Raw genomic sequence first — 20,141 nt, 5'->3', positions numbered from 1 at the left:
GTCAGCTACTTAACAGAAGAATTTTAAATTGATCCATTCTAGAACCCAAGAGCTACACAATACAGGTCCTTATTCATTTGGACACTATGTAAAAAAGACATTATCACAACTGGGGCAATAAGCTACATTAGGGAGCTGTCTTCTTAGCTGCTGGTTTAGTTTTTTTTGCTTTTTTTACTTGTTTAAAATGATTTATGTAGTGTCAAGAAGACCGTTGCAATTTTAGTCTTTTGTGTACTGCAGGAACCTCTCTAGGCCGCGTTCACATAAGGGGATTTTAAATTTCAGGCAGAATCGCTTCAATTCTGCCTACAATTCCAAATTGAGGTAGAATGTGGGATGTGCGTTTGGGTGTCATTCTTAATGGCACCCCAAACGCAGTGAGATTCTGCCGAGATTGTCATTATAGAATCGGACAGAAATCACTGCCTAACGCAAGGTTTAAAATCGAGCCAAGCTTGACATCCAAAAAGCAAGGAGCTTCTTTTGGGTGACAGCCCTCAGATGTAAATAGGCTGCTCTATGCATGGCATGGTCCACTCAATAGTTAAACATTATAAACGAAAATCTTTTTTGGGTTGTATTTCAAAAGAGCAGAAACACGTATGGAGAAAACATTTGAAACAAAATAATGGATGCAAACAAACTGGCAGAATTTTAAAACTATATACATTGTTTATTTAGCACACAAGTTTGTTACAGGCTGGAGCAAAAATGTAGCTTATAAATGGTGTTCAAAATACAATATGAAGCATTTTGTGAAAGCCAGTGAATCTGTGGAATACAAAGAATGTGCATGATTAAAAATAATAATAAAACAAGACTACAGAACTCATCATGGATTGAGAGCATTCGTATTGATATTATAGAGTATATTGATACGATTAATGATCTCATCTTTGCTAAATGAAGTATTCAGATGCAACAGACAAAAGTAAACCTGTCAAAAAGCTGGGCAATTCGTGAGCATGTTATGAAAAGTATAGGTGGGAAAACCTGCATGACAGTGATTAAAAATGCAGAGATATAGGCAACATAGATTGTATATAAACCTTGGCTTCTCCCACAAGAGAAAAAAAAAAAAAAGGAAAAATTTTGAGTTGCCTGTAAATAATTGGTCTACAGTACAGGACACAGGCTATTCCTAGACCCCAGGTTAAAGACTCCTCTATAACCTGGGCGATTGGACACTTGCAAAGCTTTTGAGGATTATGCCCCCTAGGTCCTTATCCTATAGCACTACCCCACTCTGCTTGAGCCCTCAGATTTGTAGCAAGCAAGAAGGAAGGAAGGAAGGATGACCCGTGTCCTAAACTATACTCCAAGATATGAAATTGACAGGTCTGTCAAAATTCTTCTCGTCTTAATCCTACAGTACAGGAAACTGGCTGAGCATTCATAGACATTGGTCCATTCCCAAGGAACAAATAATAGGGGGGGTAACAATTAGGTAAATAGAAGTGTGCCAACAGGTCCAACTTTAAGATGCCGCTGCAAGAACCCTGTGGACATAAGCTGCATCAACAGGAAATTGGACGTCTACCTGGTAAAACTTTGAAAAGTTAGTGGACCAGGTGGCAGCCCTACAAAGCTAGGTTACACAGAGGCTTGGTGCTGGGATGCCCAGGAAACAACCACTGACCTGGTGGAATGGGCACGTAAAAAAAACTGCAAGAGGAGAATTGTCCAATACAGTAAAGCTCTAGAGAACAGTTGTCTTATTCATCAAACTATGGTGGACTTGGGAACAGGATGTCCTGAGAATAGGCCAAATATGGAGGCCATCTTCCTAATACAATTGCGTCTATTAAGGTAGACTCTGATGGCTCTGACTATGTGGAGGCAATGAAGAGAAATGTCTTTTGGGTGCTTTGGAACAGGGCAGCAGGATGGAGGACTAGGTCTTGTTGAGTTGGAAGTAGGATACCATAGGAAGAAAGGATGGACATAGGACTACCTAGTCATTGTGAAGAATAGGGAATGTCTCCTTATGAGAGAGAGTCATCAACTCATCTGACAAATGTGATAGTAACCCAAAAAGCCACTTTGCAGGAGAGGTAATCTAAGGGGATATTCCTGCTGGGTTCAAAGGGTGGTTCCTGCAGGGCAGAGAAAATTATGTTGAGGTCCAAAAGGGAGCACAGGATACCACAAGGGGGGGTTCTAATCAGAGATATACCTGGAATAAAGGTTTGGACAAGGGAAAGCATGGCCAAACGTTTCGGAAAAAGAATGGACAAGGTTGAAACCTATACTTACAGTGCCTAAAGCAGTTCTTCACTGCATCTACGCACCACAAGCCAAAAACACGCTTTTATTCAATTATAATATTCAAAGCAAACTCTCCCCATCCATGTCTCCATGCTTTTTTTGTTGAGAAATCACTTTGAAAAATACCCGCTAGCATTTCTGCCCATGGTAATCTTGAATAAGGGCTAATGATTCATGTAGCATTTACTTCCTGGAATCCATCTGCCCTTAGCTCAAGCATGTAAGCAGAAGGGTGTACTTGGCTGAGAAAGCCCCTCCTCCTCTCCTGATGACTTCTGGGATGTATGACATCATTTGTCTAGACAAGAAACCAGGAAGTAACTGAAGAAATGTTTAAACACAAGTAAATACAATATACTTTCCTATTTACTAATGCTATCAGCATAAGGAATAAAAATTACATTTTGGATTGGGAGACTGAAGTTCCACTTTAATGTGGTTGTAAACCATTATATATACCCAGTGAAGTGACTAGCCTCAGATGATACAGAGATTAAACAAATCCTCCTACATATGTTGTACCTGTTTATATGCAGCCATCTCTCCTCTACAGCCTCCTGAAGCACACATTTTACACAGCATCTGAGGTCTAGAAAGCAGGGGGTTGGGATCTGACATCACACTGTGCAGAGCACATAGCAGGGAGATGACCAATTATAGCATTGAGATGAGGGAATGGACACACCCCCTTCTACACAAACTCATAGGAAACATACACAGTCAATCGCAGGCTGTATGCTGTGTCCCCTCCCCTGTCCACCTCCACTTTGAATGACATTACCTTTAAGAAATTACCCATGCAGATACCAGAGCAGGTGGGCAGCAGACAAACCACACACAGCTTTGGATTGAGGCAAGTACACACTATAGAAGGATATACTTTGATAATTCACCAGTTTCTTATCTTGCTCTATTTTATGGAGCAGACAAGGTAGAATTTTGCACTGGAGGAAAGACATGGATTAGCCTAAACGGAGACCAGGGGATTATCAAGGCATCCAGTACCAGTGCTAGACGATCCTTGGTCCTGTCAACAAAGAGATAGTTTGTTGTTGAATCTGGAAGCCAGGATATAAACATCCGAGGCCATTCCCCTGACACATCTGGTTGAAGATGCCGTGATGAAGCACCCATTCCCCTTGATCAGGTGGCGGAGGCAATCCGTTTTTCCAGTTGTCCACTCCTGGCATCTGGACCTCAGAAATCACTGGATAGGCGAGTCTCTGTCCATGATCTGGCTTGCTTCTTTATGGGCTGCATGACTTCTGGAGCCCCCTTGGTAGTTAATCTAAGACAGAAATGGCATTGTCTGATTATATCCTTCCAGAAGGAGGCCTAGTGTTGCACAGCCATCACTATTGCTCTGAGTTTCAAGATGTTGATGAGGAGCTTGGCTTCCACTGATGACCATGTTCCCTGGACCTTGAGGGACTGAACACTCCTGCCTAGCCCAAAAGACTGGCATTTATTTCTTATGACTTTCCAGTGAGTGAAGGAAATATTTCTCGATTGTGAAGGCTGAGCTAGAGATCCACAAAGCTAGGAAACTCCTTGCTTGGTTGGACAGGAGCTTGGGTCAATTGAGAGACTAAACATGCTTGTTCCAGGTCAACAAGATGTTATGCTGGATGTATCTACTGAAATTGAAATAGAGCAGCCCAGGAAGCCTAGAACTCTCATGGAGAATCTTATTGAGTGATGTCTTTGACCTCACATCCTCAGTGTGAGCATTTTTTTTTTCTCAGGAAGAAACACCTTGAGATGTGTCCAGGATCTGACCCAAGTATTCCAAAAGCCTGGAGCATCTGAATTGTCCTGTGGACATTGGCAGATAGTTGGATGGGAAAGAAGTCTTTCAGGATAAGGTTATTTAGTTACCCTGTAACCTTGATGCCCTGATTACTTGGGTCATAAAGAGGTGCTAGCAAAAAAAAAAAAAAAAAAAAAAAGGAGACCCCGCCCACATGGGTGAAAGAGGTGCCGTCGCCCCAAGCTATTGTACCAGCTTTTAGGCAGAAAAAAATAAAAAATAAAAAAAAGATCAAAATAATCCATTAATTGGTGTATATATATATATATATATATATATATATATATATATATATATATATATATATATATATATATATATATATATATACATATACACACACACACACACACACATACACACACACACACACAACGTTGAAGACATGAGCTCTGGTATGCATAACAACCACATCAAAAAATATAAATAAATGTCCTTATACTAGACAAATAGATACATGAAAATTCCAACCTAATGTTATTGCCCATAATTAAGTTGGAATTTTCATGTATAAATTATTTGTCCAGTATAAAAAAAAAAAAAAAATACATCTTTTTGATGTGGAGGTTATGCATACCAGAGCTCATGTTAACGTTGTGTTGAAATTTGAATCCTGTGCAATTTATCAATAAAAAATCTTTTTTTTTTTTATATATACATACTAATTTATTGGATTAGTTTAATCTTTTCGCTGCCTAAAAGCCCTTGGGAGCACTTCTTTGGTCTTGTTGAAGAGGTGCTAGAACCTTTGCGAGTACTCTGGGGGCAGACGACAGGCCAAAGGGCAATTTGACAAACTGGAAATGATTTTCTTGTACTGCAAAGTGCAGAGAATGGTAATATGGGGGATAAAATCAAATATGCAGACAGGCATCTTGAATGTTTACAAATATTAGGTATTCCCCTTGTCAACAAGAGACAATACCCAATCTTATGAAATCCATTGTAAATGTTGAAATTTGAAGGTATTTGTTGAGGGCCAGAATAACACGAATACCCCATTGGACTTTGGTACTGTGAAAATATTTTAAAATAAATCTTTAGAACCTGCCCTGTAAGGCTACTGGTACAGCTACTCTCTGAGATAAGAGATGGTTCAGGGCATTCTAAAAAATATGACTGGTCTTGGGGCGAAAGAAAAAGATGTCCTCCTTCAAAAGGGCACATGGGTGAGAAGTCTTTTACAAGCAGCCTTAGTTGTCCAGACTTTGAGCTACACGATTCTGCACCCATAAACAGAGATTGGAACAATTCTGGAAATTGGTTTCATTAGTTAGCATCCACACAAAGAGCAGAGCAGGAAGCAATTGCTCAGTTAAGACACAGTCGTGGAACGTAGGAACATCTTCAACTGGTACATTGAGATGTTTGTTTAAAGACTGAGATGACAGGATCAACTACCAGAACATCTCATTTATCAGAGAACTCTTTTCATTGGATCAAGTTTGGCAATGAATTTAAGTTGCGAAAATCTTTTCTGGATTGACCCAATTGTGATAAATTGCCCATCCTATTTCTTCCTGAACGGGAACGGGGAGAATCAAGTGTCACAATACTGCTCCCAAAGCTTTACTGAAGTTGCACCAGTCTTGATGCACTGTTCTAGTGTAGTATTAGAGGCCAGTGAGGAATCCAAAGACCAAAATTTAAGCCAAGAGTGATTTCTCTACAAAAGGAAGAAAAGATCCATCCCATTAAGACACTAGGAAAAAAAAAACACACCTAGGAACTCACAGAGTGGGGCTATAAAGCAGGTGCCCAGGGAGTATGTCCTCAATAGTTTTGCCAATATCCAATTACGTACAAGCATATAAGGGTATATGAATACTCAGCCTGTGCCCTATACTGATATTAAGCTTGGCCCCAATTACCTAGTGAGATTTTCTATTACATTACAAGAGTAACTGGGGAGCTCAGGAGTGGGAAAAGTCAATGGTTGCATACTTATGCAGCCTACATCTGTCTCTATGCTTATTTGGATCTACTGATGATTTTTCATTGTTTTTCTCTGAACTTCTGCTTATGCATTTTTTTTACCCCCATGCTCAGTGTGAAACAATAAGGTTTGTGATAGGTCTACTTGCAGGAATAATGAACGTGACCTTTTGTTTTACCAACAATACTATGAATGGAAAGGCAGCTACCAAAAAAAAAAAAAAAAAAAGGACAGACTAATCCGTCACTGAGGGACAGAAAATGTACTTTCTATATGTTCAAGTTATACAGCATCTTCAAAATAAATAACTGTTCAGCAATAAGGAAAACAAGGGCTGCCTTCTCGCTCCAGCCACCCACTATATGACTAATGGATAGATTCATGCATTGTATGAATCTATCCACAACTGCTACTGCCACCCCCAATTTAGGCATCCAGCCCCTTTTCGGACGCCGGTCGCCCGAATTACAGCAGCAGGGGTGTATTTTGGAAGCACCTGATTAGAGCCGTAGGCTCCAATAGGCTTAAAATAGATAGATGCAGAGCACTGCGCTACGAGGCCACCCAGGTGTTACAACAGTGAATATTAATTCGCTGTTGTAACACTGATCCTCAATCAGGCCAATCAGAAGCAGGTCCGAGACCCATTTTCTCATTGGTCGAGAAGACTCCCAATTGGCTGCCTGTGAAGAGCAGGGGAAGGAGGGAGGAAACTGAAGGAGAGCCGCTGCAAGAGAGCCGGGTCGAAAACACTGATTACATGGGGTCAGCGCACCAGACCCACCGATCGAAAAGGGGGGTGGGTTACTGTTTGCGCCCCGCCCCTCCCCCAAAGAAAATAACCACCGGCCGCCACTGTAGGCAGATGATGGCTTGTGTGTCAAAATTCAAAGAATAGCTGCGCAATGTGTGATTCTAGCAATAGTGTGCAAATAGCCTCACCAATAAAAAAAATAACGAACTTTTACTATGGTAGCAATGAAAGACGTCTTTTTCATAAAGATCAGTTCCAGCACTTAAAAGCAGGTCAGACATTTTTAGAGGTAACTGATAATCACCAATTGGGGCATAAGTGATAGCCCAGCTCATATGGTTGCAATTTACATTATTCGGAGCTCAATATATTTTTGTACCAATTTTAGGTTTGGATAACCAACAAACTTGTACGTGTATTTCTATCAAGGCATTGTGGTGTGTTGAAGAATCGAGTATGTTGGTTACCGGACTGATGCGTTAGCGATATGCACTGTCAAAAAGCAAACCCTTGCCCAAATTGGGTTGTAACAGAATGACGACAACCACACCACTTGTCAACAAGTAAATACCAGAACATCCAAGAGCGTCTGCTAGTTTGGATAGGGATGGTCATTCCTATGGCTCTGTTGGACCCTACCCAGGTGCAAACAGTAATCAGAGACCAAGGTTTTATCCACAAGTACAAGAAAGGCCCTTCAACACTATTCTTGGTCCAGGACAGGTTCAGTAGAACATCCAATTTGAAATCACACAGGTGTATACTTTAATCCCTGCACACTATACTCAATAGACACAGAAGAGTTTCATGCATCGATTTTGGTATATTAGGCAGTACCTATAGTATAAGAATATACTCTGGTCTGGTTTCAGTGAAAGTAATCCTAAAAAGCCGTTGAGAGCGAATTCTTTGCTTCTTGTACCTTTTATTGAATAAGATCGTTCATCGCACATGTTAAATATTGGTATGTTTATGTTTTCCTTGAAAAAAGGTCAACTTCAAAAGAATAATTCTAATTAAATACATTGATTTTATAATCGATATCAAAAGAAACGGTCATCAATTGTACAGAAATATCTCAGCAATTGCCTAAAAGCAACCAAAATAAAGGCACTTCTGTTTAAAGATGCATGACATCCGTATCCTTGCTTCATTACTTGGTGAGTCACTGCCAAAAGGACAGGAATATTGGAGCGCCGGTTCACATAGGTGCGCCCTGCAAGATCGCTTGTGATTTGCACCGCAGTGCAAATCACATGCGATGTCCGTGCAATGCGATTTCAGCCATAAAAAAAATAGTATGGCTGAATTTGCATCGCATTCAGAACAAAAACAGACAGGACCCATTTTTAAAGCGCACCAAAATCAGATCGCATGCGTGTGAACACCCATGTGAGCCGATTCATACCTGAACTGTGAGGTCACAGTGCGATATGCAAGCTGAAATGAGGGTGTCATTAACACTGTAATGACACTGCCAGCAGTTCGTATATATATGGCAGCATGAACTGCCATGCAAGTTGGGTGCGATGCGGGAACCCGTAGTGTATTTGCAGTGTTCCCGCATCGCGCCAATGCGAACCGGCATTTAGGGTCCATGCACACTGGGCTTAAAAAAACAAAAAGTTTATTTTATTATTTTTTTTGCCAGAAAACACCTCTCAAAAACACAATCCAGAGGGGTTTTTTTCCTGCCGCTAAACGCTGAGCTTAAAATATGCCTCTAAGGTCTGGTTCATACCTATGCAATTTTTTGTGCATTTTCAGTTTTGCATAAACACACTACAGTCCATTTAACATGGTTTGCTATGGATGTAGTTTACATTTGTGCATTTTATGGAAAGGGCTAGAGACATTTTTCTGGTTTTTGGTTCCACAGAATTCAATGGATCAAACGCATGTATTGAAAAATTTAAAATGCAACCTGCATAAGTGTGAATCAGGTCTTAATGTCCTAATATTCATGGACACATAAGATAACATGAGCTTCTTCCACAGACAGAAAGCACCTCCAAAAGTCAGGCTTTAAAAACTAACTGAAAATCACTTCTATATTTCTTTGTCAACAAGTATTCTCCAACACCAGACAAAAACAAAATGCTACTTTAGCTGGATTACAGGACTTCAAGCTGGTTAACATCATCTGAAATATGACTGGAAAACAAGGGGCAGGGTATAATGAATAGCACTGTATTCCAAACAACTGGCTGGGATAGGGAAGTGGCTAGGAATCTGAAAAGTTGACATCCAGATTGTGGAATGCAGCAGAAAGCAATGAAAAAGTTGTGTTGCGCCAGATTACATTTCAGCTGCTTGGCTTGAACTGTCATTTACTTCTGTCAACTGCACACATGTTGAAATTTTTTTTTCCCTGTAGAGTAGCATAAGATAGCGTCTTCTATAGTTTTGACATACCAGTAAAATTACTGTACAGTACAGGACCAAATATTTGGACTTTAACCATGGGTTACTGAGGTTGCTTAAAAGGTGGGAAAAAAAATAAAAATAAAACCCTGTAGGATTATCCCTGAGAAAACCCTTACAAAACGTTCAAACAGAAGACCAAGTGGCAGCCTTGCAAAATCTGAGAAACAGATGCCCGATTTTGAAAAGCCCATGAAACAGATCTTGTAGAGAACACCTCAAAAAGGGAAGCGATTCACCCTATACTTTAGACCAGTGTTTCTCAACTCCAGTCCTCAAGGCGCCCCAACAGGTCATGTTTTCAGGATTTCCCTCAGATGAAATGGCTGTGTTAATTACTAAGGCAGTGAAACTGATCAAATCACCTGTGCAAAATGATGGAAAGCCTGAAAACATGACCTGTTGGGGCGCCTCGAGGACTGGAGTTGAGAAACACTGCTTTAGACTATAAACTCAAAAAGATGAGTTGTCCAACGCACCTTGCAATGGCTGCATGAGAAGCAGGAAGCCCCCTGCAGGAACCCTCAAGGAAGCACATAGAGTGAATACATTTGCAAAATAGAAGATGTAGCCGAGTGGTAGTCACAACATTTACCATGTTAAGACAGTAGGGAAAAATTTCCTTGGGATGTTTTGGAGCATGGCCATAAAGAAGGACAACGGGGTACATTTACTAAAAGGTAAATCCACTGTGCACAAGTGCACTTGGAAGTGCAGTCGCTGTAGATTTGAAATGAGGGAAAGCTTGTAGTGCACAGTGGATTTGCCTTTAGTAAATCAATCCCAATGTCCTGATTGGGGTGGAATAAGGAAACCATATTAGGCAGAAGACAACCTTGTCCTTGCATAACAAGGAGAGGCTCTTTGCATAAGGCAGCTGGACTGTCCCATTCGGACAGACGGTGATATGGATGATCCAGAAACGCCCACAGAAAGCCTGCAAAGAATCCAAGTTCTATGTCCTCATGGGCCAGTTCAGAGCAACAACAATTGACAAAATGCCCACCATCTTGGTCCTTCAGAGCAGACTAGGGGGAAGCTGAGAAGCCAGCAGATCAGGCAGAACTGAATCACCAGAGCATCCCCTGCAAAGACCCGATGGTCCCTGGACAAATGTGTACAGTTTGTTCTTGCAACTAAACACCAGAAGGTCAACATCTGGAGGCCGCCCCCCTGCAGCAATGGCATTGGAACACCTCAGGATTGAGAGACAATTCTCCCAATTTCTCCGACAACTAAAAGGCCAACTGCAAATTGTCAATGCCTGGGATGTGGGCAGCAGGCAGGGTCAGATCCTGCTGTTCTGCCCAAGAGATGATCAAGCCCGTTTCCCTTATAGGGGTGTGACTTCTGGTGCCTCTTTGTTAGATAACATAAGCCATAGCCATTGTCTGACTGGATTCTTTTTGGGTGACCTTACAACTGAGGTGTCCAGTGTTGAAGCAACAACCAAATTGCCCCAAGTTCCAGCACGTAGATCCCTTCACCTTTGGCGATTGCACCGAAAGGTCAGCCAGGACACCTCCTGAGCCCGATACGTTGGCATTTGTCAGAAGGCGTCATCACGTCCTTGGGAGGAGGGGGTTTCCCTGGTTGATAATACACCACTCCAGGGAGAGTCTATTCTTACAGATCAGATGCATGAGGTGGTCCATGGATCTAGAGTTTCCTTTGTTGTCCGAATGTGGTGTTGCAATGGTCTTTTGTAAAAAAAAAAAAAAAGAAGCATACAGAACTACCTCAAAGGAGGTTACCAGCAAGCCCAAGCACCTCATGCAGGTGCTGAAAGAGGGTCAGATCCAGGGAATGAAGAACTCAGGGCATTAGAGTGGAGAGTCAGACGTTTGTTCCAGGGCAGGAAGCTCCTGGATATGGCCCTATCCAATGTCAGGCCCAGGTACACGAATTGGCAAGACAAACTTCAAAAACGTTAAGGATTTAACCAAATCTCTGAAAAGTCTGCTGGACATTGACAATGTTAAATGAATGGTGCTTCCACTGAAACATTATGTGTTAGACTGTGCTCCTCCATTGCTTGGGCACAGGCGTACCATCGCCCTGGTACAGATTTTAAGGGTCACATATCTCAGCACTTTGCACAGGATTTAGGGTACCAGATTGTACCCTGGCTTGGCCTTCCATGATGGGTACACCTATAAAAGGGTTTTCAGAGACGGGACACTACTTCTGGCAGGTCACAGTCCTGGACCCGTATAGCACACTGTGGCCAACTCAATACAATGCCCGAGTATAGTCCCTCAAGGAACAGCCAAGTTAACTGATCAGGAAGCTGCAGAAAGACACTGCGGTGGTTATGGTGCAACCAGGAACCTTGACAGAATCTGTAAACACAAAAAAAAAAAAAACTCCACACAAAAGGAGGCAAGAAGTCCATTGTACAGGGACACAAGCAAAAATACTGAAGCTAGCTGGAGTGGGAAGGGTTATAGAGGGGCTGTCCCTGCAGCTGTCTTTTTGCCAGCGTACAATTACTGAAAGGTACCTGCATAAAACTCATGGGGTTTAAAAATAAAAATCCTGTGTCCTAAACTGTATCGCTAAGAAAATAGCAAGTCTCCGGTCATAATTAAAAAAAAATAATGCACATAAAATAACTCACTTACAATAGTCCTTTAATATATTTTAAGTTTTAGGCCTGTACCATAGAGCAGTACACGGTAGCTTCTACACACAATACAACCCAGCAAAAAAAAGAGGAAGGTAAAAAGATATGTGAAGTGTTTGCAGCATACTAAAAAATAAATAGCTAAACCTAGTATAAAAATAAAAAAGGGAAATATGGGTCTTGTCCTGCAAGTACAAATCAGTCTCCCAAAGCAGAATACATTTTTTATTTCAGGTGAGGAAAAGCATTAATAGATAGCCCTCATAACAAGGAAACTGAATATTTTAAGTTGCAACACATTTATTGAGCCAAAGCTCTGGTTTACTTCCTGCACATTAATTCCAAAAGGCAAACAAGAAAGCCAAGTAAATGTGCTAATTCTGTTTGTTATGTGGCACACAGGGTGAGTTACCTTGACATTTAGGAGACCTTTTAGTTTTTTTTTTTCTAGTATGCCACAACATGGCGGTCATTGTATTCATTGTTTATGCAGCGAACAAACAATACCTGATGCCAGTCTCATATTAGCTCCATGAGATCAGAAAGAATAAGGAAAAGTGAAGATGTTAAATACTGATACAAATCTTTTAGGATCCGACGTGCCAGGTGCTCAAACTAAAGAGAGTGCAGCCAAAATGCAAGTAGCTGGTGTTATACTTTAAACTAGTTGATAGGCCAGGGGAGCCCCAGAATTCCAGACCAACTTTAGACAGAGGCCCTCCTTCTGGTCTGAGATATTGCTAAGCCCCACTCCTTCCCTCTGATCAACAGCTAATAGAAGCGCCTCTACTGACCACATGAGCTGGCTCACAAATTGGACTATAAAAAAAAAAAAAAAAAAAAAAAGTGCACTTTTTTGCCCCCCTCCTCCACTAACCTGAAAGATTCCACCCTCCCCCTTCATAGATGCATACTTGAGATTTTAAGCCTGCAGCCTCATGAGTTTATTGACAGTCAGCTACACACATCCTCTCTTCCTGGCTGTGCCTGTTCCAGGGTTACCCTATATACTTTAATAGGGCACATGTGCCTCCTTCTCGCACATGTGCAAACGTGGCCAGGGACTTGCAGCATTTGATGTCAAACACAGGATTGTTGAACCTCATTAAGTATGTGTCCACAGGAAGGGGAGTGGGGGATTCTTAGGTCTGCAGAGTGGGTGAGCTTGGCATCAACTAAGACCCAAATATAACGTGGACCAGGAATTAAGAGGCCATCTCCAGTCGCACAGAAAACCCACCGAGGATAAAAAAAAAAAAAAAAACTTGCGGGCATAAACAAACATGATAATCTGATCAGCTCTCTTAAAAAAAAAAAAAAAAAAAAAAAAAGGGAAACAAACGGTAATCCAACACCTGGATTCATGCTTTGTAATTTTGCAGGAGGGGGTCTGCATCCCCAATATAAACTTAGTAATTGACAAACATATTATTGTCTCATCTCATTTTAAAGATCTCACCAATGAAAAACAAAAAGGAGAGAATTATAATGACTACTCCACAATACCATATTTCACCAGCAGGTACTGCTGTAGGCAAACCAGGTAAGAATGTGGCACTAAATGTATGAATGTGGTATTATGCAACAGGTCTCTCTTGGTTAAATGTTACAAAAGATCATTGAAAAACCATCACAGTGTTTTGTTGGCTTTAAAGCGGCACTAAACCCAAAACCAGAAAATGTTACACATTGCAGCTTACCAATCAATAGATGAGATGCGGTAGCTGCATCAGTTTTCTTTACTTTGGCTTGGTTTTCACCTAGTGGCCAGTAACACACCTCTTGTAATCGTGAGACAACTCTGGAGGCATGAGAACAGGAGGCACAGCAGCATTGTCAGTCTGGGGGGGGGGGGGTGTTAAATGTATTCGCAGATTTAAAACTACGAAAAAATTGAAGCCAAACTCCAGCTCACACTTGATAAGCAGTTACAGCAAACTTTTTTCCTTTTAGAATAAAGGTTTTACATGAATAAATAAAAGCCGATTTTAATCACCCCTGCCAGTGTCAAGTGGTTTGTGTCATCCATGTAAACTGATGGACAAGCTCTCCGGCAGAATCTATTTGAAAAACAAACTTGCTGGCTGGATTCACCAGATGATAAAAGAAGAAAGCCTGAAAAAGGAAACTAATACAGCTATAACATCCAAGAACTGGTAAGAGGCAATAAAATAAATTCAACAGTTGCTTTTGGGTAACCACTTTAAAACTGCAGCATTAAAAATTCCAAGTCTTTGGATCAATCTACCTCACCGCTGCAAATACTACAATACATACTAGTGACTCTGTGATACTGTGGTTATGTACAATGCAAAATGCACATTCATGCACAAAAACTTTACTTTTCAATTAGCATTATGCTATCCTACAAGTTAAAAATGTAGGATGCAATTTTTTGGTTTTATGGAAAATAAATCATGCATGTGGAGCTCAGTGACATTGAAATATATGGTAAAAATAGAAGACCACAGAGGGCTGAACACTAACGTACCCATCAGCCTCCACCAAGGTGTTCAATATACATTGATTATTAATAAATAAGCAAGAAGTCTCACTGCAGCTCAAATGAATACACAATGATCAGGAGATTTGGATTATACATCAATCTTACAACCCTGACTTCATATTCAAAAGTAAAGGCTGTGAAAACTCAAAATAAAAAAAGAAGTATATTTATAATTCACATTCTTTATACAGAAAATACAGTAGCTGTACAGGAGGTCACTCAGTTTCTCAGTTCTTAATTTTCAAAGAATTTCCTCGTCATGCACGTCCAAGCTTCACGTTCATATGTTACTATAACATACACCTATGCCCCTTTAAATCTAGTTGAACATAAAAAATAAAAACTATATATATATCATTTTGGGGCAATGCTTATTATCATCAGCTTAAAAGGCTAACCCACAACCATAGGAGGCCTTTTCAGAGAGCATGATACCATAGCATTTTAAATAGGAGAAAAATGCTACATTACATCATTTAAACACATGTAAACCATTTTACCAAAAAGGAAAAAAAAATTATAAACAAAAAAAAAAAAAAACTTTCAGCCAAATTTACCTTTGGCAGCAAGAGGCAATCAACCTCTTCCTACAGAGTTGAATTTTAACTACAAATGCAATGTTCAATCTGTTGTGCACAAATTGCATTCCAGCTTCAATTCCAATTACCACATATAACACAAAAAGCAGATTACAAGGTTTTGCTCTTCAACAGTTCATCACAGTGTAATCAAGTCAACCAGGTTGCCTTTTGGTGGGGTCATACTGTCTGGAAAGAAGTTGACAAGTGTATCAAATAGCTGTGTTCTCTGAGCATATGTGTGGTCAACATCTGAGAAACCTAATAATAAATAAAACAAAATCATGAGGATCAGTGAGCATCATCAACACAACAGACCAGCATAAAACTAGGTACATTTCTCATGTCCCCGAATAGCCAATTCACCTTAACCACATCAATACCAGGCACTTTCGCCCCCTTCCTTTCTAGACCAATTTTCAGCTTTTAGCACTCTCGCACTTCCAATGACAATCATGCTACACTGTACCCAAATTACATTTTTATCATTTTTGTTCACACAAATAGAGCTTTCTTTTGGTGGTATTTATTCACGACTCGGTTTTTTATTTTTTGCGATATAAGCGAAAAAAAGCAGAAATTTGCCAAAAATAAAAAAAATAAAATAAAAAAAAAACACACACACCTATATTTTCATCTATTTTTTTAAAAAAATACAATAAAATCTAAATGTCATAAATTTAAGCCAAAATGTATTCTACTACATGTTTTTGGTAAAAAAAAAAAAAAAAAAAAAAATCTGTTAATTGGTTTGTGTGATTACGGACAGATGTACGCAAATGACAATGTACAGATGTGCGCATGTGATCACGGACATGTGTGCAAATGATCATTGAAGCATGTGATTTTACTGTTGCATATGTGGTGACATGTGTTTTTACATTTCTGTGTTTTACACTGTGTGGGACACTAGACTGTTGATTAGTGAGTAAAAAGCTGAAAAAACAGCTCATATTCACTGATCACCAGCCAGCTGCAGCGATCCCTCTCCTCGCCGATAACCTAGCAACCGACTCTTTGTTTACATCATATGACGGCTGTGATTGGACACGGCCGTCATGTGATCAGGAGGGCCAATCACAGAGCCCTCCTGCCAATCTATGATGCGCTGTGTCCGGGTGACACAAATGCATCGGGATCGTGCGATCCCCCTCCTTCTGAGGGACGTTACTAATCACCACAAATACAGATATTTATTTTTCAAATACTCGCCGGTCTTTTAATGTCACACGAAAGTGGCACATTTTATATTCATCCATCTATATATTTATTTGTGAAGAGGTGCTCAGTGGACGGAGTCAATGTTTTTTTTTCTTCATTATTTTTACAATTTTACTTTTAAATATTTATTATATATTTTATTAACAGACCCTAATTTTACTTTTAAATATTTATTATATATTTTATTAACAGACCCTACCCTACCATTTGAGACAGGGAAAGGGACTGAGGACACAGATTCCCCAGTCTCTTTCTCTGCAGCCTCAGTTGCACTGAAAATGAATGGACAGAAAACAGTGGCTCTGTCCATTCAGAAAAGGAAGGAGCCAGTAAATGACATGTATACTGGCTTCTTCCTCCGCTCTCCATCCTGAAATATCTGGGACAGGGGGGACAGAGGAGGACCCAAAGGGGAACACAAGGGGGACCCCAGAGGATGACACAGGGTGGACCAGAGGAGCAAACAGAGGACCAGAGGGGGATACAGGGGACAATCGTGCAGCAGTGGAGAGCATTACAATCACCAATCTCCTTGTGTGGCTTTAAATAAAGCAGCTGTCAGATGCTTCATTGAAAGCCACACAGGAAGATTGGTGCTTGTAACTCCCCCCACTGATTGTCCCCGACTGTTCAGGTATCTGGCCAAGCATCGGAGAATTTGCACGAGTACAAGAACTTGCGCAAATGCTCTGTATCTATACTAGCATCGGTGCAACTCTAGGTTTGAACTCTCATGAATAGCATTCATTCATGACTCATGGTTTACTATTGTGATGCTGCAATTGGCCCACAACTATCACATGGACAGGGTGCTGCGATTGGCCCAAGTATCATGTGATCACTGGTGACCAATCACAGAACATACACACGTACATTTCATAAATGGATTCCAGACTTGTTTACCATGTAATCTCATAATGATCTCTTGGTATCTGGGCCACTCTTAGTGGCCCGATACCGAGCACCGCCATCTGATGTGTTCAACGCTGTGCACTTCAGGAGAGGAGTGCAGTGCACATGTTCACCTCAACGTATGGGTACGTTCACAGTGCCATTGGGAAGCCGCTTGCTAGCAGTAAATGTACTGCTGGTGGTCGGCAAGCGATTAAAACAATGCCTTGGTATTTATGACAGCTATTTTATTATGAGAAATTCACAAAATATGCCCTGGTGGGTGTACTTGGGGAATGAGGTTGGAGAAACACTGCTCTAATGTTTTGTCATTAAAACAAGTGTTCACATTAGAAAGTTTCCCCTCTGTTTCAGTCATGATGACAATCAAAATTTTAGCGTTTCTCTTACTTTCAGTCCTGGTGACAATGGTTCACTTCCCTTTGTTTTTACCCTAACAAAATTTATTTTAAAACACCTTTATGAGAATTTATAACATGCCAGTACAGATTTTCCACACAAGTCGTCTGTATATTTATTTTACTTTCATGCTTACTTACCAAGAGGGGTAAATTCTTTGCTGGATTTGAAAAGTGCAGAGGGAAGTAGCTGAAACTAGAGAAACAAGAGAAAAATTAAATTGGGCTCAGACTCAGATCATTGTTCTTTTTACCATCCGAAGGACCAGGTATCTCTGACATTTGTATGAAGCTATGTCAATTATAGGTTATATATTCTCAACCATTAGAATTGAGTAATGTATACAATTTGACGGTCTTGATACACCATACTTTATCAGAAAATGACAAGTTCTCAAATTCTCGATAGCCCCTCACCTCTTTAGTTTCTTCAGGGTCCGAGTGATCCACAGTGACAAACAGGTCATTTTGCAGGTATTTCAGTGCGCTCAGGGGTTCGATTTGTGCACGCTCTTCAAACCTGTAACATTTTAAATTATTTACCATTAAAATTTCATCAAGGCATAGCCAGTTTGCATTTTAGGCTAGCAGCTAAGAGAGGACGAGTCATATCAATGGGCTTAAAAAACACTTACCTATGTTTTCTAATCAGATATTTACAGTGTCTTAGCAAGTACTCTTTAGAAGGCCGGCACAACTTCAAGGACCAGAAATCATCCAACCTCATTTTTGGAGAGCAGGACTTTCCTGGATTTCCTCCAAAAAGATAATGAACCTTACGTGACAAGAAAAAAAAAAAAAAAAATTATACAAAGACATCTTGACACGCTTTGCAATTGCTTGGTGCAAGTGCAACAAATAGTATATCAGGCACTGGCAATGCAATTCCTACAATACAGTGCATAGCCTTTGTCTATTGGCCAGATTCAGAGAGTTAAGTCGGCGTATCAGTAGATACGCCGAATTAACTCTGAATCTGCGCCGTCGTAAATTTAAGCGTATTCTGGAAACCAGATACGCGTAAATTAGGCTAAGATACGAGCGGCGTAAGTCTCCTACGCCGTCGTATCTTAGGGTGCAATATTTAGGCTGGCCGCTAGGTGGCGCTTCCGCTGAGTTCGGCGTAGAATATGTTAATGCCTAGATATGCCGATTCTCGAATGTACGTGCGCCCGTCACAGTAAAGATACGCCGCTTACGCAAGGCATTTTCCGGCGTAAAGTTATTCCAACAAATAGCTGGCCTAGTCAATGTTAAGTATGGCCGTCGTTCCCGCGTCGAAATTTGAAATTTTTATGTCGTTTGCGTAAGTCGTCCATGAATGGGGCTGGATGTAATTTACGTTCACGTCGAAACCAATACGTCCTTGTGGCGTACTTTGGAGTAATACACACTGGGATATGTACACGGACGGCGCATGCACCGGTCGTAAAAAACGTCAATCACATCGGGTCACCAATCATTACCATAAAACCAGCCTCATTTGAATTAGGCGCGCTTACGCTGGCCCCATTTACGCTACGCCGCCGTAAGTTAGGAGGCAAGTGCTTTGTGGATACAGTACTTGCCTTTCTGACTTAAGGCGGCGTAGCGTAAATAGGATACGCTATGCCGCCTTAAAGATGTGGCGGTCTCTCTGAATCCAGCTATATATCTTTAGTTTTAAGGAACAGTCTACCTCTATCATTTAAATAGTGTACACAACTAAACACATTTACTATTTAAAATATTGTGACTAAATAGATCATTCTACCTAGAACTGTAGGTTTGTGAAAAACTCCAGCTATAAAGCCAGAAAAACAAATGCAATAGCACAAACCATGAGGGAATATCTGTTTAGCTACTGGTTTCCTTTTGACTAAGAGTATTATGTGGGGGATTGACTGTACGAACAATAAATACACACCAACTGTTGAAATGATTCTCATTCTGAAAAACCACACCAATACATGTTTTACAGCTAGTATTAGACCTTACCAGTGGTCAAATACCATAGTTGCTTTTGAGTAGGGGAGAGCAAGCATCAATATGTTTATAGTAGGGAAAAGGTGAATTTTTGACTTCCCTACAAATTCCTGGTTATGGAATGCAGTACAGGACAAAAGGACCTATACGTATGGACCAAGTGTTATATGCGGCTACCTTCGGGTTATTGAATGCTGGCAAAAACGTTGTAGGGGTACCCCTAGAGCATATCCATGACCATTGCTAGTTAGGAGATCCCCAGTTGGATACTCAGATTAGGAACGCAAAATTGAAGAGGCTCTGCGTGTCCACAAGAGGAGCCACTATAACCCAGGTGCTGACTTTCTGTGGCTGTGTACCTGTAGAAGATGGCAGCAATGTATTGCAGGCATTTTTGGCAGAATATGCAGGTGAAACAAGTCATCTAGGTGACAGTTACCTCTTTATTATGAGACCAATTCAAAATAGGTGGGAAAATGACAAACATTTAAAAGTGCTAATGCTGAGAAGCATTAAAAACAAAATGGCAGGGGTCATCACACTAAGTGAACTACTCCCAAATCCCCTGCATCCTAAAATGCCTGGACGTCAAGGTCTGAACTAGGGTTGTCCCGATACCACTTTTTTAGGACTGAGTACAAGTACCGATACTTTTTTTCATGTACTCGCCGATACCGAATACCGATACTTTTTTTTAAATGTCATGTGACAGTTTTCAAACCACAATACAGACTAAGGAT

General features: G+C 40.6%; 1 protein-coding gene across 2 annotated transcripts in view; it reads right to left on the bottom strand.

Moving 5' to 3' along the window:
- Nucleotides 1-650: 650 nt before the first annotated feature.
- The window catches only part of MKLN1 (muskelin 1), an 83,763-nt gene continuing 64,272 nt past the window's right edge, over nucleotides 651-20,141 (bottom strand). The window contains exons 15-19 of one of the 2 annotated variants that reach the window (XR_005747884.1): nucleotides 18,072-18,211; nucleotides 17,854-17,956; nucleotides 17,578-17,632; nucleotides 14,885-15,166; nucleotides 651-774 (exon numbers count right to left, since the gene is read on the bottom strand). Coding sequence is in view for 1 of the 2 variants with exons in the window: in XM_040343302.1 (XP_040199236.1) it covers nucleotides 15,045-15,166; nucleotides 17,578-17,632; nucleotides 17,854-17,956; nucleotides 18,072-18,211 (420 nt within the window). In the remaining variant the exon portion in view is untranslated. Of the gene's footprint in view, nucleotides 775-14,471; nucleotides 15,167-17,577; nucleotides 17,633-17,853; nucleotides 17,957-18,071; nucleotides 18,212-20,141 lie in introns of those variants that run through there. The other variant, XM_040343302.1, reaches the window with a different exon arrangement.

This window comes from Rana temporaria, chromosome 3 (assembly GCF_905171775.1).
Source record: "Rana temporaria chromosome 3, aRanTem1.1, whole genome shotgun sequence".
Lineage (NCBI taxonomy): Eukaryota > Metazoa > Chordata > Amphibia > Anura > Ranidae > Rana > Rana temporaria.
This window is presented reverse-complemented; position numbering and strand designations above follow the sequence as displayed.